This window comes from Cetorhinus maximus, chromosome 4, assembly GCF_964194155.1.
Source record: "Cetorhinus maximus chromosome 4, sCetMax3.hap1.1, whole genome shotgun sequence".
Taxonomy (NCBI): domain Eukaryota; kingdom Metazoa; phylum Chordata; class Chondrichthyes; order Lamniformes; family Cetorhinidae; genus Cetorhinus; species Cetorhinus maximus.
Genome location: NC_135882.1, coordinates 36512401 through 36540298, shown reverse-complemented (window position 1 = coordinate 36540298; position 27898 = coordinate 36512401). Strand labels below are relative to the sequence as shown.

General features: G+C 47.4%; 1 protein-coding gene across 2 annotated transcripts in view; it reads right to left on the bottom strand.

Annotated features, from left to right (window-relative positions):
- oxr1a (oxidation resistance 1a) overlaps positions 1-27898 on the bottom strand; it is a 761068-nt gene that overhangs the window by 145500 nt on the left and 587670 nt on the right. For both annotated transcript variants that reach the window (XM_078540076.1, XM_078540077.1), the window contains 2 exons: positions 26528-27333; positions 17522-17690 (listed from right to left, as the gene is read on the bottom strand). In XM_078540076.1, the coding sequence (XP_078396202.1) occupies positions 17522-17690; positions 26528-27333 (975 nt within the window). The remainder of the gene's footprint in view (positions 1-17521; positions 17691-26527; positions 27334-27898) is intronic.

Below are 27898 nucleotides of genomic sequence, written 5' to 3'. Positions count from 1 at the left end.
CGCACACTCTCTCGGACCCACCCACACAGCCCCACCCACAGTTTCAGCCCCACCCACAGTTTCAGCCCCACCCACACAGCCCCACCCACAGTCTATCAGTCTCACCCACACGCTCCCACTCAGCCCCACCCACATGCTCACTCAGCCCCACCCACACGCTCACTCAGCCCCACCCACACGCTCACTCAGCCCCACCCACCCACACACAGCCCCACCCACCCACACACAGCCCCACCCACCCACACACAGCCTCGCCCACACCCGCTCCCACTCGGCCCCGGCCCCCCGCTGCCCCGCCACCCCTCTCACACCCGCCCCCCGCGCTCTCTCGCACCCGCCCCCACACGCGCTCCCTCGGCCCGCCCCCACACGCGCTCCCTCGGCCCGCCCCCACACGCGCTCCCTCGGCCCACCCCCACACGCGCTCCCTCGGCCCCGCCCCCACACACACACACACACACACACACACACACTCTCCCTCGGCCCCGCCCCCACACACACACACACCCTCGGCCCCGCCCCCACACACACACACTCTCCCTCGGCCCCGCCCCCCCACACACACACACACACACACACACACACACCCTCGGCCCCGCCCCCACACACACTCCCTCGGGCCCACACACACACTCCCTCGGGCCCACACACACACACACACTCCCTCGGGCCCGCCCACACACACTGCCTCGGCCCCGCTCACACACACACTGCCGCGGCCCCACACACACACACACACTGCCGCGGCCCCACACACACACACACACACACACAAATACCTCGGCCCCGCCCACACACACTCGCTGCCTCGGCCCCGCCCACACACGCTGCATCGGCCCCGCCCACACACACACACACACTGCCTCGGCCCCGCCCCCACACACACACACACACACACACACACACACACTGCCTCGGCCCCGCCTACACACGCTCCCTCGGCCCCGCCTACACACGCTCCCTCGGCCCCGCCTACACACGCTCCCTCGGCCCCACCCACACGCTCCGTCAGCACCCCCGACCCCGACCCCCCGCACCCCCTGGCCCCCGCACCCTGTTGCCCCGCCCCCTGCGCACCCTCGGCCCCGCCCCACGGCGCGCCCCCGGAAACCCGGCACGCCCTCGGCCCTCGGACCCCGCCCCCGGCACGCCCTCGGCCCCCGCCCCCGGCACGCCCTCGGCCCCCGCCCCAGGGCAGGCCCACGGCCAACGCCCCCACGCACACCCTCGGCCCCGCCCCCACGCACACCGGCCCCGCCCCCACGCACACCTCCCCCCCCACACACACACTGACACCTCCCCCCCCACACACACACTGACACCTCCCCCACCCACCACACACTGACACCTCCCCCCCACACCACACACACTGACACCTCCCCCCCACACACACACACTGACACCTCCCCCACCCACCACACACACTGACACCTCCCCCCCCACACACACACACTGACACCTCCCCCCCCCACACACACTGACACCTCCCCCACCCACCACACACACTGACACCTCCCCCCCCACACACACACTGACACCTCCCCCACCCACCACACACACACTGACACCTCCCCCCCCACACACACACACAGACACCTCCCCCACCCACCACACACACTGACACCTCCCCCCCCACACACACACTGACACCTCCCCCACCCACCACACACACTGACACCTCCCCCACCCACCACACACACACTGACACCTCCCCCACCCACCACACACACACTGACACCTCCCCCACCCACCACACACACTGACACCTCCCCCACCCACCACACACACTGACACCTCCCCCCCACACACACACACTGACACCTCCCCCACCCACCACACACACTGACACCTCCCCCACCCACCACACACACTGACACCTCCCCCACCCACCACACACACTGACACCTCCCCCACCCACCACACACACACTGACACCTCCCCCCCCACACACACACACTGACACCTCCCCCCCCACCCACACACACTGACACCTCCCCCACCCACCACACACACACTGACACCTCCCCCACCCACCACACACACTGACACCTCCCCACCCACCACACACACTGACACCTCCCCCACCCACACACACACACTGACACCTCCCCCCCCACACACACTTTGACACCTCCCCCCCCACACACACATTGACACCTCCCCCACACACACACAATGACACCTCCCCCCCCACACACACTGACACCTCCCCCACCCACCACACACACACTGACACCTCCCCCACCCACACACACACTGACACCTCCCCCACCCACACACACACTGACACCTCCCCCCCCACACACTGACACCTCCCCCCCCCAACACACACACTGACACCTCCACCCCCCAACACACACACTGACACCTCCCCCCCCACACACACACACTGACACCTCCCCCCCCACACACACACTGACACCTCCCCCCCACACACACACACACTGACACCTCCCCCCCCCCACACACACTGACACCTCCCCCCCCACACACACTGACACCTCCCCCCCCACACACACTGACACCTCCACACTGACACCTCCCCCCCCACACACACACTGACACCTCCCCCCCCACACACACTGGCACCTCCCCCCCCCCACACACACACTGGCACCTCCCCCCCCCACACACTGACACCTCCCCCCCCCACACACTGACACCTCCCCCCCCCACACACTGACACCTCCCCCCTCCCTCCCCTGCGCCACCTCACGCCTCTCCCCTGCGCCACCTCACGCCTCTCCCCTGCGCCACCTCACGCCTCTCCCCTGCGCCACCTCACGCCTCTCCCCTGCGCCACCTCACGCCTCTCCCCTGCGCCACCTCACGCCTCTCCCCTGCGCCACCTCACGCCTCTCCCCTGCGCCACCTCACGCCTCTCCCCTGCGCCACCTCACGCCTCTCCCCTGCGCCACCTCACGCCTCTCCCCTGCGCCACCTCACGCCTCTCCCCTGCGCCACCTCACGCCTCTCCCCTGCGCCACCTCACGCCTCTCCCCTGCGCCACCTCACGCCTCTCCCCTGCGCCACCTCACGCCTCTCCCCTACACCCTCAGAGTCTCGCCTCTCCCCAACACCATCTCGCACCGCCCCCGCGCTCTCTGCAGTCCCCATGCTCTCACGCCTCGTCCCACAGTCCCTCACGCCTTGCCCCACGCTCTCTCATTCCTCACCCCACACGGTCTCATGCCTCTACCCGCGCACACTCTCTCGCCTACCTCTAACACAAACTCACACACATCTTCCTCACTCTCGCGCGTCTCGCCCCACATACCCCATACTCGTTCATACAACCCCCTGCCTCCGTCCGCGGCTGCTCACGCCATCCCCACATTCTCTCACACCACTCCTGCAAATCACACACGTCCTCCTCATTCCGCCCATCACAACATCTCAGGCCTCCCCCTCACCACCCCACAAGCTCTCCCAGGCCTCCCCCCACCCCGGCACGCTCTTTCATACCTCCCGCACACCTCCCCCCCAGACACGCTCACACCTCCCCCTGCATATTACTCTCTCTCTCACCACCCTCATAATCACTCAAACCTCCTCCCAACTCTCTCACACCTCCCTCACATTCTCACACCTTCCCCCACATCCCGCCGTCACACATAAAAATTCGCCTGACAATTGGGAATGAAGTTCCACACAGGCTGAACACATCAGGATTAACAGAAGAGCTAAAGGATCTGCAAACGCTAAGGACTACATTGGAAGACTGGTTCAGGATGATGTTAAACTTCCACATTCATTGATTAGAGTTCATATCACTTCGACATTAGGCTACAGAATCCATAGACCTCTTCATCAGCAGTTGCAGAGAAAAGGTTATGTACTGTGATTTGTCGAATGCAGAGCTAGCAGAATTGTTCAGTTGGTCGCATCCACTCCCATGGAAGCATTCCAAAAAAATCTGCTAGACAAGCCCAAAATGTATAGCTTCGAAGAGTTACTCACACATAGACGTAAGCACTAAGTAATCCTCGGAGGTTGACAATGGTTACAGGTCCCAAGTACAATCCAAATTGCTGACGCACTCATTAGAACACCTAAACCTAGTAAGACATGTAGAAGGTGTGGCCTTCTTGATGCACCAAGGAAATGCCCAGCTTTACAGCAATTCTGCAAGGCATGAGGCAGCAAGGGCTATTCCAGCAGGAGTGCACAAGAGCAAAGGCTGAGGCAGCTACAAAAAGCTGTGCACTGATCCAGACTGTACACTATGGTACCTTTGAGCAATAGAACTGACTATCAGGTATCCCCCAGAGACGTGTATATGAGGAGACTGACAAACCGAAACATGACAATGATGCACATGTTGAGGCAAAGAGCAGAGAACACCTTTCATATTGAGAATTTCGTGGAAAACATAGATGCTACCTCACCGTTCAAAGTGTTTGCCAAGATTTGAATTATCTGCCCTAAGAAAGTTGGTAGCTACTCATGATTGGCCAAGATTGACACAGGGTTCAGTGCCACCATACTACCCCTGTGAATTCTAAAAACATGCATCCATAGACATGGAAGGGCATGGTGAAACCTACTACTGCACAACTTTTGGCATACAACAGCTCACTCATTCCCTATGTAGGATCCATGGTCCTGGAGTGTAAGTGCAATCAATCCTCCTGGGTGTCACAGATGTTTGAAATCATGGAGACTAAAGGGCCAGCAATAACAGGTCTATCAGCATGCAATGGACCTCGTGCTAGTGACGATATATGTAATCAGTCAGACCTTATACAGCAGAACAACCTCAAACTACTCCTATTGCCTTAGTTCACAACTTATCAAAATCTACAGAATGTTTTGACAAAATCGGCAGTTTCAAGGGAGTTGACAAGGGAATTGGCAATTACAAAGTTACACTTGCAGGAGATTGTAAGTCCATCAACTGATCTGGTACATTTTGCGCAATGTGAATTCCAGCAGCAACAAGAAGAAACAGTGAAAGATTCCACACTACAGAAACTGTAGAAAACCATCATTGAGGGATGGCCTGATTCAATTCAGCCTTTCTACGAACACGTGAGACCATTTTGGTCTGACCGGGATGAGCTAGGCATCTCCAGGGGTGTCATTTTTAAAGGCAGGCAGATCTTCATGCTGAAATCTTTGCTACCCAGTATTCTTCAAAAACTTCACCTCTCGCACATGGGCATGGATGAGATGAAAAGACCCGCAAGAGGGACAACCTTGGTCAGGTAGGAACAATGACACTGAAGTCATTGTCAAGTGCAAGGCTTGTCAAGAGCAACGCCAAGTCAGCATAAATCACCATTGATTCCTTGGTCCAAAATCACATTCGACCTCCTTCATGTTCATGGCACGGACTTCATCATTATACCAAGTACCTAATCTTTCGATTGCACGATACATCAAGCACAACTGTTGCACATATTCTAAGTGCTATTTTCAGCTTGTTTGATGTGCCTAGAGAGATCATTACGGATAACAGTTTAACAATTTACTGGTAAGCCATTTCAGGATATGAGAGAGAACGGGAATATCAATCATACTACTACTTCTCCTTATTATCCTCGATCTAACAGCCTAGCTGAATGGATGATTTGCACGGTGAAATCCCTAATTCTCAAATGTAGACAGTCCAAACAAAACCTACACATTGCAATGTTACATCTGAGAGTGACACATTTAAGTTTCATGACCAGCAGAGCTCATATTTAGCAGAACAGCAGAACAATTTACCCATTCTATTTTCTCAGGAAATAGTGAGCAACTTTTAAAACTGCTAGAGAAGTGACCAACATGGATATTAAAAATGTGGGTACAGAATTGCCAAGTTTACAGTTGGGACAAGTTCACGTCCAGGGTCCCACAGAAGGTATATGGCAACCAGCCGAGTTGACAAGATTTGTTTGGAACCATGGTTTTATCAAATCATCACACACAAAGGCGCAATGGTGAGACATAACCAAGGACAAATAAGATCCATTCCAGCTCCTCAACCGCCAACAATTCTATTGCATCGAGGATAAGATCCCAAATGCAACCAGGAACAACATCGAAGAATGACAATTCCATAGATCACTGTGAGCAATTAAAGAAACCCCCAGACAAGGTTACCATTACAAGATCTGGACGTACCATCAGATTACCTCTATGCTTTGGAAGTATTTTTAAAAAGAAAGTGAGATTTGTAAAATGCCATCACTAGAAGGGAAGTGTGTCATGTGTGTCAAGTTTTAGCTTCACTTTTGGCTGTGAGCAGAACACAGCTTTGCTGCTGATGTCTTCAAGCTTTTTATCCATGTATATCTGTTCACATGTGCCTCGTCTAAATAAATGAACCCACAATGTGATTGGCGCCTTTATATCATTATAACAACACAACACCCCACCCCAACTTCCCTTCCTGACATTTGCTAGATGACATTGCAAATGACAATTGTAAACAACCATCAAACCTTTTCTTAAGAAACTCACTGCAGTGCCACTGTTCCTGCAAACTAATACCCGCAGAACAAAGAAAAATTACAGCACAGAAGGAGGCCATTCGGCCCATCTTGTCCATGCCAGCCCGAGGATACCCAGGTGCCCTTTCTAATCCCACCTTCCTGCACCCAGCCCATTGCTTTGCAGCTTACAGCACTTAAGGTGTAGATCCAGGTACTTCTTAAAAGAGTTTAGAGTTTCCGCCTCTACCACCAACTTGGGAAGCGAATTCCAGACACCCACTACTCTCTGCGTAAAAAAATTCTTCCTCATGTCCCCCCCTACACCTTCTGCCACTTACCTTGAATCTATTTTCTACTGCAAGGCTCTTGAATGTCAAATAATACCACTGGAAATACTCAGGAGGTCAGGAAACATCTGTGAAGGGAGAAACAGAGTCAAGATTTCAGATGGATGACCTTTCACCTGATAAAACATTAGCTCAGTTTCTCTCTCCACAAATATTGCCTGGCCTGCTGAATATTTCCAGCATTTCCTGTTTTTCTTCCAGATTTTGCAGTAGGCTTTTGTATTCCTGAATGTGATGTCACTTCCAAGATCTATGCCTTTTCCACAACTCCGTTTGATTCCCACTAACCAGGTTTGCATCCCTTCTATACCACCAAAACAGCTTTAGTGAAAGACAGGAATAATATTCTTTGTATCCATGTTGTTTTATTAGTTCTTATCCTTTCTTCAACCAAAACATGTTCCTCCAGTTCCTCTCCTCCACGTTGTAGCTTAGTGGGATTTCCATGCTTTAGTTTCAGTCTTACCTATCTGCTTGTAGGCAAAAGATCTCCACCAATAGATTCCAGTTTCATTCTCCATCATCACTTCAGGAAGCCCCTAAGGAGTTGTCCTTATCGCCTTCTCTCTTCCATCTACATGACGCCCTCAGCAACATCATCCCAAACAAGGGTCATACAATTACACAATAGAATACATCACTGAAAGAGGTCAATTAAGTCTATACCTGCTCTTTCAAACAGTAACCCAATTTGTCCCACTCTCTCACTTTTTGAAAGCTACTATTGAATCTTAAGCAGGTGTGGCAGCCACTAATCAGGCAATGCATTTCAAATTCGAACTATTTGTTGCATAAAATAAGTACCTGCCCCTTCACTTCCTCTCTCCTCACCGTCCAAGGGCCCAAACACTCCTCTCAAGTGAAGCAGCATTTCACTTGCATTTCCCCTAACTTAGTCTACTGCATTCGTTGCTCCCAATGCGGTCTCCTCTACGTTGGAGAGACCAAACGCAAACTGGGCGACCGCTTTGCAGAACACCTGCGGTCTGTCCGCAAGAGAGACCCAAACCTCCCTGTCGCTTGCCATTTTAACACTCCACCCTGTTCTCTTGCCCACATGTCTGTCCTTGGCTTGCTGCATTGTTTCAGTGAAGCCCAACGCAAACTGGAGGAACAGCACCTCATCTTCCGACTAGGCACTTTACAGCCTTCCGGGCTGAATATTGAATTCAACAACTTTAGATCTTAAACTCCCCCTCCCCCCATCCCCACCCCGTTTCTCCCCCCTCCCCTTTTTTTTCAATAATTTATATAGATTCTTCTTTTCCCACCTATTTCCATTATTTTTAAATCTAAAACTGAAACTTTGTTAGTCTTTCCACCCCACCCCCACTAGAGCTGTACCTTGAGTATCCTGTCTTCCATTCTTAATTAGCACTTTTCTTAGGCAATATCACCACCTTCAACACCTCTTTGATCCTTTTGTCTGTGACATCTTTTGATTATCTGCTCCTATCACTGCTTGCTTATCTCCACAATCAACTTCTCTCTCCCCCCGCCCCCCCACCTTAGACCAGCTTATATTTCACCTTTCTCCTAACTATACTCAGTTCTGCCAAAGGGTCATGAAGACTCGAAACGTTAACTGATTTCCTCTCCACCGATGCTGCCAGACCTGCTGAGTTTTTCCAGGTAATTCTGTTTTTGTTAAGTATTTCCTCCCGTTGCCTCTGGGCCTTCTGCAAATCATGTTAAACCTCTGACATCTGGTTTTGACCCTTTCGCCATTAGAAACAACTTGTTTATTTACTCTATCAAAACCCTTCATGATTTTGAACATCTTTCAGAAGTATGGTGATGCAGGCTCCCTGTCCACCACTGTTTCATCTTAACCGAGTCGAGCCAATGCTAGTTGCATCATACATTTCTCATCCTCAAACTTAATTCTATACTTTCCCATCCTGCACACCTTTAAACTTCAGCTCATCCATTTATATCCTGGTCCAATCCCACTCACTCATAAGCCCTGTCCTCGCTGATCTACATTAGCTTCAGGTCCCCTAATACTTCAATATTCAAAATTCACATTCCCTCCATAGCCTTACCCTCCCCATTTCAGTAGTCTCCCCATGCCCTACAAACCCTGTTCCTAAACTCTTGGTTCCTTTTACTCTAACTTCTTTAGTCCAGCATCCACCTATCCTTTGATTCCTGCTTGGCAGCCATGCCTTTGGCTATCTAGAACCCATGTTCAGAAATTTTCCCACATTTTTGTTGAAATGTCACTCATGATGAAAGGGCACACATTCATATTCTCCTTTCTTAACCATCCTTCATCCATTTTCTCCATTTACCTTACAACTTGCCACATAGGTTTTTACATTTGTATTCGATCTTCTTTAACCTTCTCTGTTTTAATGAAAGAAGCCTCAATTTTAGCATCACTTCACAGATTAGCTAATCTTAGGGCCTCAAAATAAGAAAACCATTTAGTGCTAAGGCGGTTTTATGCTTTAGGCTGAGATCCAAGGGACTACAATTTCATTTCATAAACTGAATATCTATGAAGAGTTCCAGTCAATTAAGAAGATATGAAACTAGGTTCCAGAAGCAAGTTGACTGCACTGATTCACTCAACACGCTTTCCCGATTTAATAAAAAATATTCTCAGATATGATGATTTGATTTTATTTCAAAACTTAGCTCACTAGATTGATTCTCCTAAGCAGCTGAGTGACACAGGCCAGTAAAGTCCCAGACAAAAACAAAAATACCTGGAAAATCTCAGCAGGTCTGGCAGCATCTGCGGAGAGGAACACAGTTACCACTTCGAGTCCAAATGACCCTTCAACAGAACTAAGTAAAAATAGAAGAGAGGTGAAATATAAGCTGGTTTAAGGGGTTGGGACAAGAAGAGCTGGATAGAAGGCCAGTGATAGGTGGAGATAACCTAAAGATGTCACAGACAAAAGGACAAAGAGGTGTTGAAGGTGGTGATATTATCTAAAGGAATGTGCTAATTAAGGGTAGATAGCAGGACAACCAAGGTACAGATAGCCCTAGTGGGGGTGGGGTGGGGGGAAGGGATCGAAATAGGCTAAAAGGTAGAGATAAAACAATGGATGGAAATACACTTAAAAATAATGGAAGTAGGTGGGAAAAGAAAAATCTATATAAATTATTGGAAAAAACAAAAAGGAGGGGGAAAAATCGGAAAGGGGGTGGGGATGGAGGAGAGAGTTCATGATCTAAAATTGTTGGAACTCAATATTCAGTCCGGAAGGCTGTAAAGTGCCTAGTCGGAAGATGAGGTGCTGTTCCTCCAGTTTGCGTTGAGCTTCACTGGAACAATGCAGCAAGCCAAGGATGGACATGAGAGCAGGGTGGAGTGTTGAAATGGCAAGCGACAGGGAGATCTGGGTAATGCTTGCGGACAGACCGAAGGTGTTCTGCAAAGCGGTCACCCAGTCTGCATTTGGTCTCTCCAATGTAGAGGAAACCGCATTGGGAGCAACGAATGCAGTAAACTAAGTTGAGGGAAGTGCAAGTGAAATGCTGCTTCACTTGAAAGGAATGTTTGGGCCCTTGGACAGTGAGGAGAGGGGAAGTAAAGGGGCAGGTGTTGCACCTTCTGCGGTTGCATGGGAACGTGCCGTGGGAGGGGGTTGAGGTGTAAGGGGTGATGGAGGAGTGGACCAGGGTGTCCGGGAGGGAACGATCCCTGCGGAATGCCGCCAGGGGGGATGAAGGGAAGATGTGTTTGGTGGTGGCATCATGCTGGAGTTGGCGGAAATGGCAGAGGATGATCCTTTGAATGCGGAGGCTGGTGGGGTGATAAGTGAGGACAAGGGGGACTCTATCATGTTTCTGGGAGGGAGAAGAAGGTGTGAGGGCGGATGCGTGGGAGATTGACCGGACACGGTTGAGGGCCCTGTCAACCACCGTGGGTGGAAAATCTCGGTTAAGGAAGAAGGAGGACATGTCAGAGGAACTGTTTTTGAAAGTGGCATCATCAGAACAGATGCGACGGAGGCAAAGGAATTGAGAGAATGGGATGGAGTCGGGGTGTGAGGAGCTGTAGTCGAGGTAGCTGTGGGAGTCGGTAGGCTTGTAATGGATATTGGTGGACAGTCTATCATCAGAAATTGAGACAGAGAGGTCAAGGAAGGGAAGGGAAGTGTCAGAGATGGACTATGTGAAAATGATGGAGGGGTGGAAATTGGAAGCAAAATTAATAACTTTTTCCAGGTCCAGACGAGAGCATGAAGCAGCACCGAAGCAATCATCGATGTATCGGAGAAAGAGTTGTGGGAGGGGGCCGGAGTAGGACTGGAACAAGGAATGTTCCACATACCCAATAAAGAGACAGGCATAACTGGGACCCATGCGGGTACCCATAGTAAAGTCCCAGGTTTTATCTGTCAGTCTGTGCTGGGTTATCTGATCATTGTTGGGACAGTAAGGTTGTTACAACTGGCCTTAGTTCTCCTGGGTCAGCAGCAAAGTTAACTGTCCAGAGATCCTGCTCCAGATCGCTATCCACTGATCTGTATTGGAAGACTATACATGTAAATGTATGAACAGATAACATGGGCAAGATATTTAGGCCCTGCCAGAGGTGGGAATGGAGGTGTTTGGAGCCTGAAAATACTGGCTGTGACTGGCATTACAGTTTCCCGAGCTCATTCCCAGCAGTGGCTATATTTGTCAAGGCAGGCTCATGCCGGCAGGGCTACCTGTGAGTAGCTGATTAGGCTTGATATGAGCCTTAGCCTCCAGTTTCCCACATTGGCGGGGCAGGGGGTGGGGAGGGGGTTGTGTTTAGGTGCCTGGAAGCAGCTCCCAGCATGTTGATGTGCCCTCTCAGTTACTTGCTATTTCTCTTCTCAAGCTGGAAGGCTTCTGATTGGCCCTTGTAGTAATCTGATGTGTAATATACCTTTTAGACAAATGTAATGTAAGATCACATGATTTTGATACCCAATAGCAGAGTAGCACAGGCTGCCTCTGTAGTTAGCAGTCTTGAGTTAGGGCCTGAAGAGTAAAGACAGAGTTTTGAGTTGTAAGCGCACAAGTGTAGCTGGCTGAGTTCCTTTTCTAAATAAAGGAGAGTGTGTTTCTTCTAAGAATGGTCTACTGACCTTTTCAGTCTTGGTACCAACTCAGTCACTCGGAAACAAGCATGCAACCCGGATCCTTTAGCCCCAACAAACCAGGGCACTGGATCCAACAGCCGTCCTGCTTTGAGAGCTCACCCACTACCCTTATTTTGACTTCGTCTCCACCTGAATGACAGTGAGACGCAGGTCAAAATTCCAATATGTGACTGTTTCCCCACTCTGCCTGGGGACAGGGAACTGGGACTGGCAACAGTATCTACCTCTATTTCTCTGGAGGAAAAATCCAGCCCCAGATGAGGACAATACGGATACTTAGCTGTGATGATATCCACAGCCAAATAATTTGGCTGACATCTAACTGTCAAAGCATAAATAATAGTCACTTGAAGATCATAGGAGCATACAAATTAGGAGGAGTAGGCCATTCAGCCCTTCAAGCCTACTTCACCATTTGACAAGATCATGGCTGATCTGGTTTTGGCCTCAACTCCACTTTTCTGTCTGTTATGACCCTTCACTTCGTCTATCAAAAATCTTTGTCTATCAAAAATCTATCTAACTCAATCTTGAATACAGTCGATGACCCTGTCTCCACTGCTTTTTATGGGGAGAATTCTGCATATTAAGGGCCTTCAGAGAAAAGAATTCTCCTCATCTCCATCGTAAATGGAAGACCTCATTCTTAAGCTGTGCATATAGTTCTAATCCCCCCCAACAAGAGGAAACATCCTCCCAATATCCACCCTAACAAGTCCCCTCAGGATCATAATTTTATTGAAATACTTCAATAAGATCATCTCTCATTCTTCTAAACTCCAATGCACATAGGCCTACCTGTTCAACCTTCAATTATAAGATACCTCGTTCATCCCAGGAATGAGTTGAGTGAACCTCCTCTGAACTGCTTCTTATATCAGTTTTCAACTGGAGACGAAAACTGTACACAGTATTCCAGATATGGTCTCACCAAGGCCTGTACAGCTGCAGTAAAACCTCCCTACTTTTATATTCCACTCCCCTTGCAAAAAACATCAAGATTCCATTTTGGCTTCCTAATCACTTGCTGTACCTTTTTGTGATCCATATGCCAGGACACCCAGATCCCTCCACCAGAGTACTGCTTTTATTCTTCCTGCCAAAGTGGAAGAGTTCACATTTTCCTACATTGTATTCCATCTGCCAAATTTTTTGCCCACTCACTTAATCTATCCATATCCCTTAAAAAAGATGTCTGTGGAACAATTAACCAATGCAGAAGAGGAGTGAAACATATGAAAATGGTGGTCAGGAAATGACCAGATAGTCCATCAAGCCTGCCCAAAGATGGGAAGGGAGGGAAGAAAACGTGTAAGAAAAAACAAACACATTCTAACATTGGTTCCTTTCCCTGTCTGATTTTGAGATATCTGCAACGGTTTGCAGATTTTGTAAGCTTTTATTGTGATTGCAACACAGTACATTATTGGCAGAGTTGCTTGGGTGATTCATTGAAAAGCCTCAGGATTGATTTGGTCTGAGTACTTTCTGCTGAGGCATCAGGTACACAGCCCAAACAAAGCAGCAACTGATATGGAGAAACAAAACCTTACTATAAAACTCTGGCTGTAAGTTACACTAACCAATCTTGCCCTAGAAATTTAATTGTGTACCTGTTGAGAGCAATTCAGGCAGCATGTAAAATGCATGCTGTCTTCTTATTATAAGTATTTGTGCCTACCTGAGCCCTCAAGTTGCGAACCAAAGAACAACAGGGCAAAAGCAACAAAACCTCTCCCTGTGGCGACAAAGTGAACTCTCAAGAATGATAGCACTCAGCAAAAACAAAGCCTAAAAGTAGCAAATCATCAGCTGACCTACATGAGTCCTTTAAATAGTTTTGGTGAGGGGGTCTTCATATCAGTTAGTGATACGCTGTGCTGAATGAGGCAAATAAGGCCTGCAGGTAACCCAAAAGCTTTAAGCCATACTTATATAATAAAACATATTCTTCCTCTTTACATCTCATTTTATCATCCCCTTTTGTAACAAATACTATTCTCTGATTTTTAAAATTATTTGTTCTCAGGCTACGTAAACAGAAACACACTTATTGCTCATTCCTAGTTGCCCGAGAGTTGGGATTCAATTCTTGAGTGATTGCTTTTTCAGCTGGCTAAACCCTTCATAAGGCATTAAGGATGACGCTTGCAGGGAGGATTTTCACCCCACTATTGCTGCATTCACATCTTCGATAAGTTCTACACAAGAGACTGCGAGCAAAATGAAAGAACGTGGAATTGAAGATAACACATTGATGTAGGTAGAGAATTGATTGGGAGGTAGGAGACAGAGTAGGATTAATAGATTTTTACTCGAATTGGAATGATAGCTAATGGTGGATCTGGCAGATTCTGCGGTGGTGGAAGTGGAGGAACTATGACCTTGAAGGATAATGGCCAGCTGGTGCCAGTAAGACTGAGGATCCTCTTATGCCTCCATTTCCTTAGTCAAATATGGTCAGTATAAACAACTCTGTCAAAACAACAATGTGAATGGGATTCACACCACTCATGTCAACATCTCACTAGGCATGTACGTCCATGAACAGAACAGAACTCCAACGAGCTCACCCACTGGTGCTATGATTGGAAAACCATGGTCACCTATGTCACTTGGCATGGCACTTAGAAGATGACTTCAATTGGTAACATGCGATTACTTTTCCCCCAGGAAATTGTACTGGAGGCTCAACTTTTTATTCCTAGTCACTGACAAATATAATGACGAATAGAGAGTCATAAATCTAATTTAAGTGGTGCAGTAAATAGTGTAGGTGGGAGCAGAAAATTGCAAAGAGATATGATAGATTTTGTAAGTGGGCAAAACTGTGGCAGATGGAGTTGTGCGAAGTGAGAGAGTTTGGTTCCAAAAAAGATGGTTTTCTTAATGATGAGGAATTGAGAGAGAGACTTAGAGTTCATGTACAGAAATCACTAAAAACTAGTGGACAGGCATAACAAATAATTAAAGAGACTAATGGAATTTATCTCAAAGAGGTTGAAATATAAAGGGATGGAAATTATGTTACAGTAGCACTCTGGTTGGATTACATTTGGAGTAAGGTGTTCAGCTTGGGGTACACAGCTCCCAGGGGAGGTGAAATAGATTAGATTTGTATGCCCTTAAGTTTAGGACATTAAGGAGTGCTCCAGATGAGGAGTGTTTAAGATGAGTAAAGGGTATAATATGGTAGAAAGAGAGAAATTATTTCCTCTGGTGGTAGCATACAGAACAAGGGGGTATAAGCTTAAAATTAAAGCTAAGCCGTTCAGTAGTCATGTCAGGAAGCACTTCTTCACACAAAAGGTAGTGTAAATCTGGAACTCTAACCCCTAAAAAGCTCAGATTGATAAACTTTTATGAGACAAGTATAAAAGATGCTAGATTACAATAATTAAATTAGATATATACACCAGGCCCCCACACACTTTTTGGTCACGTGCTGTACATGCTCTGCCCACTAGTGCAGGACATAAAGTGGTCTAAGCAATGGGTCATAGAGTTATTTATGGCACAGAAGGAGGCCATTCAGCCCATCAAGTTCCTGTGGAGCAATCCAGTCAGTTCCATTCACCTGCTCGATCCCCGTAGTCCTGCAGGTTTATTTCCTCCAAGTGCCCACCCAATTTCCTTTCCAAATCATTGTTCATTTTGATTTCAAGCACATTTGCAAAATTAATTCTGCATAACCAGATGAAGCTCATCTTGGTCCCATTAATATCATCTGACTTGTTGCCAATCCTTCAGTGTCCTCCCTTTAAGTTTTGACTCTTGGTTTGACTCCACTGATTTTCCATCTGCCTTGAATATGGTTCTGGCATCTGGCTATTGGGTGGGCAGTTCATTCGCTTCATCTACCTTCCATTGCCCCCCCCACTCACATGGCCCTGTCTAACCTGATGTGCATAATAAAAGAAAACAGCCTTGTAGTTTCAGAATAGAGTGAAATGTTGAACCAACTTGATATGGATGGCAGGTTTCCTTCCCTGAACTAAACAAAATAATTTAGGATTTGGTGACATCCTGGCAACTCTCATGGTTATTTTTCACAAATTACCTGATTAACTAAATTCATTTTCACTATTTACTATGGTTGGCTTTGAATTTATAGGGCTGGATTTCATGTGAGGTGGGTAGTGGGAGTTAGAAATTTCCTGGCATGGCATGTCAGCCTCGGGGTAAGTGCCTCTGAAGGCACCATTTTTGTTTGATGGTGCAGGGAGGTGGTTGGGTGGAAACAGTTCGGATGCAACCACAAGGCTGCCGAGTGCAGGGGCATGATGTTTAAAAGGCCTGTCTTGGTTCTCTGGGACTTCATCCCAGTTGTTTTATTCAATATTAAGCCCTCTAGCCCTCACCACCTCCCACAACCCCATCCAGTCCCCATGCCTCATCAATGCCAACACATGCCCCTCACCCACTCCAATGGCCCCTCAAACACTGCAGGCCAACTCATGTCCCTTCACCCACCCCCAATGGCCTGTCATACCCTCTATGCCAACTTATAGCAATTGCATGCCCATTCAGCAAATATACACTCCGTATTGAAACAATTAACCCTATAGTAATAACCGAATGCGGAAAAGCTTAAAAACAGCCATAACTTTCTTTAAAAACTGCTGTTGCTACAACCTTATAGAAGTGTCGATCAACCAGACCTTTAAAGTATCAATAGCAGAAGCTAGAAGCAATTGACCTCTCTTTATATAAATAAATACCGGCCCAGGTCTTTCAGTGAGAGTCTGGACGTACAACCCAAGATAAGCATTGGGGTCCCTCGGATGTCCCGATGCACTGACTCCATGGCCCCAGAAGTTTGAACTTCTAATGAGCAATTCCCCTGTTCCCCGGGACCCTCCGAGAAAGTCTCCAACTCTGAGCTAGACACTTCAGACAGTTCTGGTTTACTTGCGTTGCTAGTTACCCAGGAAATGTTAGATAGAAAAATCCCAGTCTAACTTCTGGTCTAATAACTGATTTTGCCACCCACCTCCACCCTCCCCCAGCTGACTCCCTCTCGAGCCCCCTCGGACCGATCTGATGAGCCCCCCACCCCCCAGGCCCAACTCGTCTGAGGGGTCATGACCACAAGTCCCTGAAAAGCTGACCTGAATCCACGAAAAGTGTGGGGGGTCACTGCTAAGGGATGCCTATCCCTGCAATGGAGTCAGACAAGTTGGTAGTGTAAGGCAAGTTCTCCCACACCAGCAAAAGTTGGATATACCGGGAATGGGTGCAAGGATCCTGGAATCAGGTCACATCCACCAATTTTTAGAGGTCCATGGAATCTCCTCAACACCGTGAAAATCCAGCTCATAATCTCTAGGTTGCAAGTCCAATATCAATTGATGCGGTAAGTAGTACTCCTCTAAACATTGCTGGGATGAGGTAGAGGGAAATTAATTAGCTGGTCTGCTGTATTGAGATTGGGTGAGAAAAGTAGATAAAAAGTCCATTCTGCATCATCAAAACCTTGTACAAACTTCACCTATTTCGAAAACACAAAGCTAAAAACTATTAACTTAAGCCCTGGATTAACACTTTCAAATAAGGAGCTAATCCTGAGGGTTTGCATGATAACTCATCAGGTCTTTTGAGTCTCTGGGAGATCTACTGTGGGACTCGGGGCTTCCAGGGTGATAGGCTAACTTACCTTTCTTGTGGTACTGCAAACCAATATTCATGTTTCCTGTCCCTCTGGGCATACTGCTGCATGGATGCACTTGCTATGGATACAAATGTCTTCCTCATGGGCTTCCCAACTCTCAAACACAAGAACTTATGTGATCGATGCCGCCTTTTCTCTTTTGGTATGACACTACCTGAGATTTAATTTCAAAAACACAAAATTAACCGCTTTGTTTTTAACTTCAAATTCCTGTTCGACATGTACAGCAAATATATAAAAGTATAAAGTGAGGCATTTTGATAGGAAGAATGCTGAAAGGCAATATAGCTAAATGGTACATATATGCTATATTAAAGGCAATGCAGAAACAGAGACATTCAAATTCAGTAGTAATTTTCAAAAAGGAACTGGATACATATTTAATAGGGCCAAGATTGCAGAGCTATGGGGAACAAGCAGAGAGTGCGGCTAATTGGATAACTTCCTGTGCTGTCAGATTCTATGATTTCTATGGTATCGACTTAAATGCAATCAAAAAAAGAGTAACATTTCATACTGCATCGGCATTTTAGAAAGACTATTATGACTTGTGCACACAATGTTAAAAAGCTGATTTTGTAAACTTTATTGAGCTGTGCAAAGTTACAAATCTCCCCTCAGCCTCCTCTGTTCCAAGGAAAACAAACCCATCCTATCCAACCTTTCCTCATAGCTGCATTTTGTCCAGTCCTGGCAACATCCTCTTAAATCTTTTCTGTACTCTCCAATGAAAATACATCCTTTCTGTAAAGAGGTGACCAGAAATGCACACAGTACTCAAGTTTGGCCTAATTGTGTTTTATATGGCTGCAGTATAACGTTCCTGTTCTTATATTCTATGCCTCGGCTGATAAAGGAAAGTAAAACAAAATAAAAACAGAATTACCTGGAAAAACTCAGCAAGTCTGGCAGCATCAGCGGAGAAGAAATCAGTCAACGTTTCGAGCCCTCATGGCCCTTCAGCAGAACTGAAGCATAGTTTCAACAAGGCAGAAATATAAATTGGTTTAAGGTGGGTGGGGGGGAAGAGACACATTGAGGGTGTGGTGTGAGCAGATAATCAAAAGATGTCAGAGACAAAAGGGTCAAAGAGGTGTTGAAGGTGGTGGTCTTTGTCTGAGAAAAGTGCTAATTAAGAATGCAAGACAGGATATTCAAAGTACAGCTCTAGTGGGGGTGGGGTGGAAAGACTAAAGGTTTTAGTTTTAGATTTAAAAATAATGGAAATAGGTGGGGAAAGAAGAATCTATATAAATTATTGAAAAAAAGGCGGGTGGGGGGGGAAAAGAAACGGGGTGGGGATGGGGGGAGGGGAGTTTAAGATCTAAAGTTGTTGAATTCAATATTCAGCCCAGAAGGCTGTAAAGTGCCTAGTCGGAAGATGAGGTGCTGTTCCTCCAGTTTGCGTTGGGCTTCACTGGAACAATGCAGCAAGCCAAGGACAGACATGTGGGCAAGAGAACAGGGTGGAGTGTTAAAATGGCCAGCGACAGGGAGGTTTGGGTCTTTCTTGCGGACAGACCGCAGGTGTTCCGCAAAACGGTCGCCCAGTTTGCGTTTGGTCTCTCCAATGTAGAGGAGACCGCATTGGGAGCAACGAAAGGAAAGTAAGGTGCCTTCTTAACCACCTTATCAACCTGTCCTGCTACCTTCAGGGATCTGTGAACATGCACTCCAAGGTTCCTCGTTTCCTTTACATCTCTCAGTATCCTCCCATTTATTGTGTATTCCTTTGCCTTCTCTGGCTTGAATTCAATTTGCCACTTTTCTGCCACTTGACCAGTCCATTGAAATCTCCCTGCAGTCTACAGCTCCCCTCCCCATCATCAACCACATGGCCAATTTCTGCGTCATCTGCAAACTTCTTGATTGTGCCCCTCCATTTACATCCAAGTCATTAATATAAACCACAAAAAGCAGGGGACCTAATACTGAGCCCTACAGAACCCCACTGGAAACAGTCTTCCAGTCGCAAAAAACACCCTTTGTTTCTGCCACTGAGCCAATTTTGTATCCAGCTTCCGTCATTCCCCTGGATCCCACGTTTGTTTTTTAACCAGTCTGCCATGTGGGACCTTGTGATCTAGTTGGATTTTAGCAAAGCTTTTGACATTGGCTGCACTATTCTTATCAAACCTCCTTTTTACTGCCTCATAAAAATGAGTGTACTACACCATACATGTTGTTGCCTGTTTTCGCTTGCCGAGAAGCTTAAAGGCTAAGCTCTTAAATGTAGTCACAGAGAAGAGTAATATACAAGGTGACCGTTTTGTCGCTGGGTGCTGGTTTGCCCAGTAGTCGTCTCAGAGGGCTGCTCAGCAGCTGCCCCTAGCCTGTGAGGTGAGTGTGGTGTAAGTGGGCAGAAGAAACCAGTGCTTCTGCAGGAAGCGGGTGTGCATCACCAGCCATGGTCCCGGGGATGGAGCGCGAGCAAGTAGTTCGATCCACCTGGGCTTGGGTTCCATTTGCTGCAACATTATAACCATAGCAGCAATTACAATGTTAGTAATCACAAGGGAGACGATGGCGTTGTGGTATTGTCACTGGACTAATAATCCAGAGGCTAGAGTAATGCTCTGGGGACCTGGGTTTGAATTCTACAACGGCAGATGGTGGAATTTGAATTAAATAAAAATCTGGAATTAAAAGTCTAATGATGACCATGAAACCATGTCAATTGTGGTAAAAACCTATCTGATTCATTAATGTCCAGTAGGGAGGGACCGCCACCCTTACCTGGTCTGGCCTACATGTGACTCCAGATTCACAGTGATGTGGTTGACTCTTAACTGCCCTCTGTTGTATGAAACCGCTAGATAAATTCTAAAAAGAATGAAACTGGAAGGACCGCCCGGCATCGACCTAGGCACCGGAAACGATAATGGCCCTGTCGACCCTGCAAGTCTTCCTGACTAACATGAGGGGGCTTGTGCCAAAATTGGGAGAGACGTCTCACAGACTAGTCAAGCAACAGCTTGACATAATCATACTCACGGAATCATACTCACAGAATCATATAATACAGGTAATGTCCCAGACACCACCATCGCCATCCATGGGTATGTCCTGACCCACCAGCAGGACAGACCCAGCAGAGGTGGCGGCACAATGTATATAGTTAGGAGGCAGTTGCCATGGGAATCCTCAACATCGACGTCAGACTCCATGAAGTCTCATGGCATCAGGTCAAACATGGGAAAGGAAACCTCCTGCTGATTATCATGTACCCTCAGCTGATGACTCAGTGCTCCTCCAAGCTGAGCATCTCTTGGAGGAAGCAGAGAGGATGGCAAGGGCGCAGAAAGTACTCTGGTGGGGGACTTCACTGTCCATCACCAAGAATGGTTCAGAAGCACCACTACAGACCGAGTTGGCCGAGTCCTAAAGGACATAGCTAGACTAGGTGTGCAGCAGGTGGTGAGGGAACCACAAGAGGGAAAATGATATTTGACCTCATCTTCACCAATCTGCCTCCCGCAGATGCATCTGTCCATGACAGTGTCGGTAGGAGAGACCACCACATAGTTCTTGTGGGGACAAAGTCCCATCTTCACATTACCCTCCATCGTGTTGTGTGGCACTACCACCATGCTAAATTGGATAGATTTTGAACAGGCCTAGTAGCTCAAGATTGGGCAAACATGAGGTGCTGTGGGTCATCAGCAGCAGCAGAATTGTACTCAACCACAATCTGTAACCTCATGGCCCATCATATCCCCCACTCTACCATTACCACCACTGCGGCAAGTAACTCACCTCCTGACTTCCCAAAGCCTGTCCACCATCTACAAGGTACAAGTCAGGAGTGTGATGGAATATTCTCCACTTGGCTGGATGAGTGCAGCTCCAACAACACTCAAGAAGCTTGACATCACCCAGGACAAAGCAGCCTATTTGATTGGCACCTCATCTACAAACACTCACTCCCTCCACCACTGACACACAGTAGTAGCAGTGTGTACCATCTACAAGATGCACTGCAGGAATTCACCAAGCCTCCTTAGGCAGCACTTTCCAAACCCATGACCGCTACCATCTAGAAGGACAAGGGCAGCAGACACATAGGAACACGACCATCTGGAAGTTCCCCTTCAAGCCACTCACCATCCTGACTTGGAAATATAATGCAGTTTCTTCATTGTCGCTGGGTCAAAATCCTGGAACTCTCTCCCGAGCCTACGCCACATGGACTGCAGCAGTTGAACAAGGCAGCTCACCACCAAGAGCAATTAGGGGGTGGACAATAAATGTTGGCCTAGCCAGTGACACCTAGATCCCATGAGCGAATAAAAAGAAAGCCATCAGGAGGGAAATGGCCAGAGCCGAAGCCAGTCAGAGAGCAAAACTTGAGGCCGTTGCATGGTGTGTGCACGCTCAGGGGATCATCCTTCAGGAGCCCCCCAGGTCTGTGAGGCCAGCGGAAAGACTGGGGTCTGAACCAGGGAGGTGGCACGGAGGCAAGTGGCTGCTTTAAAGGCCTGCCGCCTGATTGTGGTCCAGCAGGTGCCTGGTCAAAGCAGTGCCTGAACAAGCCAATTCTAATCAAGGATAGTAACACAAAGTACTTCTGTTCACTTACCTGCGAAGAAACCCATTCCCCCTCCTGCTAGTGTGTGGGGCTTCAGACCTCCCCACCACCGCCAATCACTCCCACCCCACCCCCCCACACCGATGGCCTCACCCCCTTGCGCCATGCCGCTGGGATTCCGTGGCATCACTTCTGCCGATGTCTCCCGAAATATATTCAGCTGGAGTTGGGAACCCTATATCTTGTCCTAACATGAGCAATGGCTTTATTAGATATGCAGAAAATTGAGAGTGAGCCTCTACCTACCCAGGAAACCATGACTCGATTTTATGATCCTGGTTGCGCGTCATAGCTTCTGGCCCCATGTGGGAATGTCCCACCTCCAAGAGCTGCAGGCTAATCAGCTGACCAGCAGCTCTCCAGTCTCAGCAGTACTACTCGGGGCAGCAGCCACTGCTGGCACTGTAGTAAGTCCCCAACGAGAAACAGTGAAGGAGGCTGGATAAGCAGGTTCCCCAGTGAGGGGTTGGGAGGAGGATGCAGACAGCGATTGTGAGGCCAAGGTGGGGGAAACAAGTGGGGGTGGGCATTTGTCACTGGGATGATCCTGTGTCCCTGCAGCCAGGTGGCCAGGCTTTACATGGCAGCCCAGCCACATGGCATCGGTGGGGCAAGTCCTTAGCTGGACACTGTATAACCTCAAACAAAAACAGAAAATGCTGGAAAAACTCAGCAGGCCTAACAGCATCTGTGGAGAGAGAAAAAAAGAGTTAATATTTCGAGTCCAAATGACTCTTCTTCAGGGCTAAAGAGATCGACAGAGCAAAAGAAATCTTTAGCTCTGAAGAAGAGTCGTATGGACTCGAAATGTTAATTCTGGTTTCTTCTTCTCTCTCCACAGGTGCTGTTAGACCTGCTGAGTTTTTCCAGCATTTTCTGTTTTTGTTTCAGATTTCCAGCATCAGCAGTATTTTGCTTTTAACTGAAGGACCTCAATTGGTCCAGGGCAGGAAGGCCGCCTGACACCTATACCCAGTTTAACTGTGGTGACCTGGCAATGGGCCATGTCACCCTATTTTGTGCAGCCCCTCCCCTACCTACCAGCCCATTTCTGAGGGTGTTGCTGGGGGTGGGGAGTCTAAATTCCTGCTTCTGAATTAAGCCAAACCTACCAAAAAAAAGCCCCTTTGTGTAAGGGGCATGAACAGCGTAGTTTGGAAAATATATCACTACTGGAATCATTAAATCTGTCCAGGCATTGGTTTCATTGTTCTAAAAATTGTGGTTGTAAATGTGATTGTGTATGTGAAAGAGAAAGACAGAAAAAGGGAAAGATATGCAAAAGAGAGAAATTAGTGCTACTAAATGTTTGTGTGTATACAAATATCATCTTTAATCCTAGGTTTACCGGGTCTTCAAAGGACAAATTATCCTCTTTGATCTGAAAGTCTTATTTGTGCAAGAAATAGTTTATGGCTGAGTTACAAAACTACAAGTGGAATTGCTATGAATGTGTACCAGCCTGGGGATTGATAACAGTTTGAGAGATAATAAAGTGGAATCAGGCTGGCTCTATTCCTTCAAGCATGACCTTGTGAGAGGGCCAGGACATAAAGACAAGGGAAAAGACACTGATGTAATTGAAAACCAATTAAATGGGCTAAAAAAAAGGCATTACGTTATGTGGTACAAGGTCAGAGCAAAAAAAAATACAAAGAAAGAGCAGACAAAGACATCACTGGTGCAGTGGGTTAGAGCGAATTGGTCAGTCACTCCGAAACCACGGACGGAGACCTTGTCAGCGGATTGACCACTGAGGCGACCTCCGGCTCACGGGGCTACTGAACATGATTATGTGCCATTGCTTAGTGGTATTAATAAAGGTGTACCACATTTATAGAACAATATCCAAATTGTTGTGTGTAATTGATACCAAGTGGAGCCAAGCACTTTTAGACAAGGTAGAGGGTCTTACAGGTTGCTATTTAAAATCTCATTCAAGAAATGGCACCTCCAGCTTTGGGATGTCAGTTTTGATTTTTGTGCTCAATTCTTGAGTGGGACTTGAACCCAGAACCTTTTCTGACTCAGGGGCAAGAGTGAAAGCAACTGAGCCACAGTTGGTGGTGGCTTTGGGCAGGAAGTGAATTACTTGCTGCAGAATGGCCAGCTTTTGACCTTGGGTCTGAGATGATTTTGTGCTTAAGTCTCTGGAGTCAGGACTGTGCCACTGCAACTGATTCCAGAATATAGTAGCAATTAAAGCCCTAGAATAGTTTAAGAAAATACTGGATGTTGTATGGGGAAACTGCAGGGTCATTCCGGATAGATCAATTAAACTGGGCATTAAGGTTTTCCTCATCCATAACCATCTTGTGACCTAAAGATAGTTCACTGGAGAAGATAGGCCATTAATATTACAATGGAAGTTTTATTGTAAGGTGTTGCATTTCTATGAGGTTTACATATTTCTAATACTTTTTTATGAAGAGGGTAGTTCCTTCAAAAATATATAATCTAGGTGAGAACTTCAATTACAATGAAGGCAATCAACTGGTGCAATCACATTAATCAAGATAACTCTCAACTTCGGGTCATTTAAATAGGATATTAAAATGCCTGACCAATTAGCTAGAAAAGATAGCCTAGAAACTAGTAATGTCTTATTTTCAGCCACATAACCAGAGCCGTGGGAATGGCCCAAATTGGGCTTTGGATCTTGTTAACATTATTTGCTGGCACCTGTCGCACATAGACAGGTTGCTTGGTCAGCATGGACAATTGAATATTGGGCTGCATGTCTTACTGGCAGCAGCCAAAGATAAAGCCTGGGGTGGGGGGCGGGGCGGGTGGCAGTGGGGAGGCATACAGGAGGACTGCAAAATCAGGGTGAGGAGGGTGCACTCCTGCTCCTACAGGCTTTAAACTCAGGTCACATACAATACTTAAAAATCCTGCTGAGTGTTCCACATATCGTAATCCAATTTTGCAGCAGTGACCTAAAACATGTTATAGGCATGTGTGCCAACACTGAGCTGTCGAGCGCGTGCGCCAGCGCCGGGCTGTCGAGCGCGTGCGCCAGCGCCGGGCTGTCGAGCGCGTGCGCCAGCGCCGGGCTGTCGAGCGCGTGCGCCAGCGCCGGGCTGTCGAGCGCTTGCGCCAGCGCCGGGCTGTCGAGCGCGTGCGCCAGCGCCGGGCTGTCGAGCGCGTGCGCCAGCGCCGGGCTGTCGAGCGCGTGCGCCAGCGCCGGGCTGTCGAGCGCGTGCGCCAGCGCCGGGCTGTCGAGCGCGTGCGCCAGCGCCGGGCTGTCGAGCGCGTGCGCCAGCGCCGGGCTGTCGAGCGCGTGCGTAAATGTTATGCTGTTGAGCGTGTGTGTAAATGTTATGTTGTTGAGCGTGTGTGTAAATGCTGGGCTGTTGAGCGTCTGTGGAAATGCTGGGCCGTTGAGCATCTGTGGAAATGCTGGGCTATGAGCATGTATATAAATGTTGGGCTGTTGAGCATGTGTGTAAATGCCAGACTGTTGAGCATCTGTGTAGATGCTGGGCTGTTGAGCATATACATAAATGTTGGGCTGTTTAGCGTGTGTATAAATGTGGGCTGTTGACCGTGTGTGTAAACGGTGGGCTGACTGTGCAGAAGAATGAGCAGGGTTATGGGGAAAAGGCAGGAGAATGAATGGAAGTGAATTGGTTCTTTGGAGAGCTGGGTACAGACACAATGGGCCAAATGGCCTCCTTCTGCACTGTAACAATTCTCTGATTCTGTCCCTCAATTACATATGTAAGTCTTTTTAATGCCTGCTGTGGGCAACTGCAAGAGATATCTGAAAAATAGCTTGACCTAATATCGGTTGGACACCTTTCAGGAATAATTGGGGGACAGAAAGTTGGAATCTAAAATTGACCCTTGTTGAACCCATTTTATGCCCACAAAGTAATCTTAAAGTTGTGCTTGTGTAGAAAGCATTGAACTGTCAAAGTATGTCCATAATCCAAATGTAACACTTTTTAAAGCTATTCTGTATCTTCTCTAAATTCCTTCTTTCTGCAATTTTCCTGTGGCATAATGCATTTTCCTGCTGATGGGAAATGATGAGTTGCAAACAACACTTTGTAACTGGCTACCTGGAGCTATGGAAACCCTCTCACATTTCTCTTCTTACAACCCACCCAGAGGAATGAGTGAGAGCTTACAACCTTTCAACATCAGGAATGACATGAATCAGGAATTAGGCTAGAACTTACAACTTTTCGTCCTTTTCTTAAAAAAAAGGGCAAAAATGTCATCCAGATGGCAACCAAAGTAAAAACATTGATAGGATAGGGGAAAATAACCAGAATGTGGTAGCATAGCAAATGTGTACATCAGGGCTGCACCCCCAAGAAAAACTTGTCATACTCCTACTACAATCTGTTTCATGATATCAACCCAAGTACAGTGATTTTGTTAGGTTAATGTACCTTCTACAGGTCCTTCTTCAGGTTTCATAGTTTTTTGTTTAACATCTTTGGTGGTGGCCTGTTGCATTGTTTCCCTCTGCTCCTTAGTCTGTTGCATAGCGTGACTCTTCCACAGTTTTCGGAGCTCCTCCACCTCATTCTGAGAATCCTGAGCACACTCTTCCCCTGATTTCCTGGGCTGATCAGTGTTCTCTTTCTTGCACATTCCTAAAGAATCTGAAGCAGGTGCAGTTTGAGTGGTTCTGCACTCTATATTCAATTCCACAGCTTCAGCATCTTTGTGATCACAAGCCAAGTTAGGATTAAGAGTGGAATGTTGCTCATCCTCACCTTGATCCGCAGCACTACCATTGTCATCAGTGCTGTGTTCATTCAGAAAATTTTCCATAGTTTGGTTCCCATTTCGCTTCACTTCAACCAGTTTATGACCTACAACATCATCATCGTGAGTCAACAGATTTTCAACACTAGCTTGCTCAGTCATATTAGCCTCCAATGACTCTATAGATGAAGGTGGGAGGCAGCCCTCCATAGCAGATTGGTTTATAGTTTGCACAGACTCTGATGAGGCTCCTGATGATTTATCCTGTCTAAGCTCATCAGAGGAGACCAGCTCCTCCCGTATAGGGGAAAGTTCTGATTCAGTGAATACATCTTCAGACAAGGATTCCTCTGTGCTTTGGGGAGCTGTGCTGGTGCTGTCATTCCCTGTATCTCGTGGTTTAGAGTCAATCTCATCAGTATGACTTTTTGCTCTTCGGTTTAACTGGTTCACATCTTTAATTGCTCCAGAACATTCTAGTTCTCTGGTGGAAAGGAACAAAAAGTAAAAAGTCAAATTCAGGTGTGGTTTTAATTAGGCATATTTCTGTGTTTGTACTCTGAACACATTTTATGCATTTTACAGACTACATTCATGGCACAACTGCATCATTCTTCGATAATTCTTTCTGAATGTTACTTCCTTTATCCAAAAAAGTTCCTGTACTAAAATTTACAGTTCTGAACTACCCAAGCATTCTCCATGCACAAGCCTGATTCAGTTGCTTTCCATGATTCATGTTTTGTGTATAAAAATTGAAAAGCAAATATAATGGGGATACATTCAGAACAGATCTAGCAGGTCAAAACTAGACATCCATGAAGCGCTGTGGGGCATAAGCAGCAGCAGAATTATATTCTGCCACAATCAGTAACCCCACGGCACGGCATGTTCCTCACTCTACCATTAACATCAAGCCAGAGGATCAAGCAAGAGGATCAATCCTGATAGATTTTAACTTTCCACATATTGACTGGGACTCCCAAACTGTAAAAGGGCTGGATGGCTTGGAGTTTGTCAAATGTGTTCAGGAAAGTTTTCTAAATCAA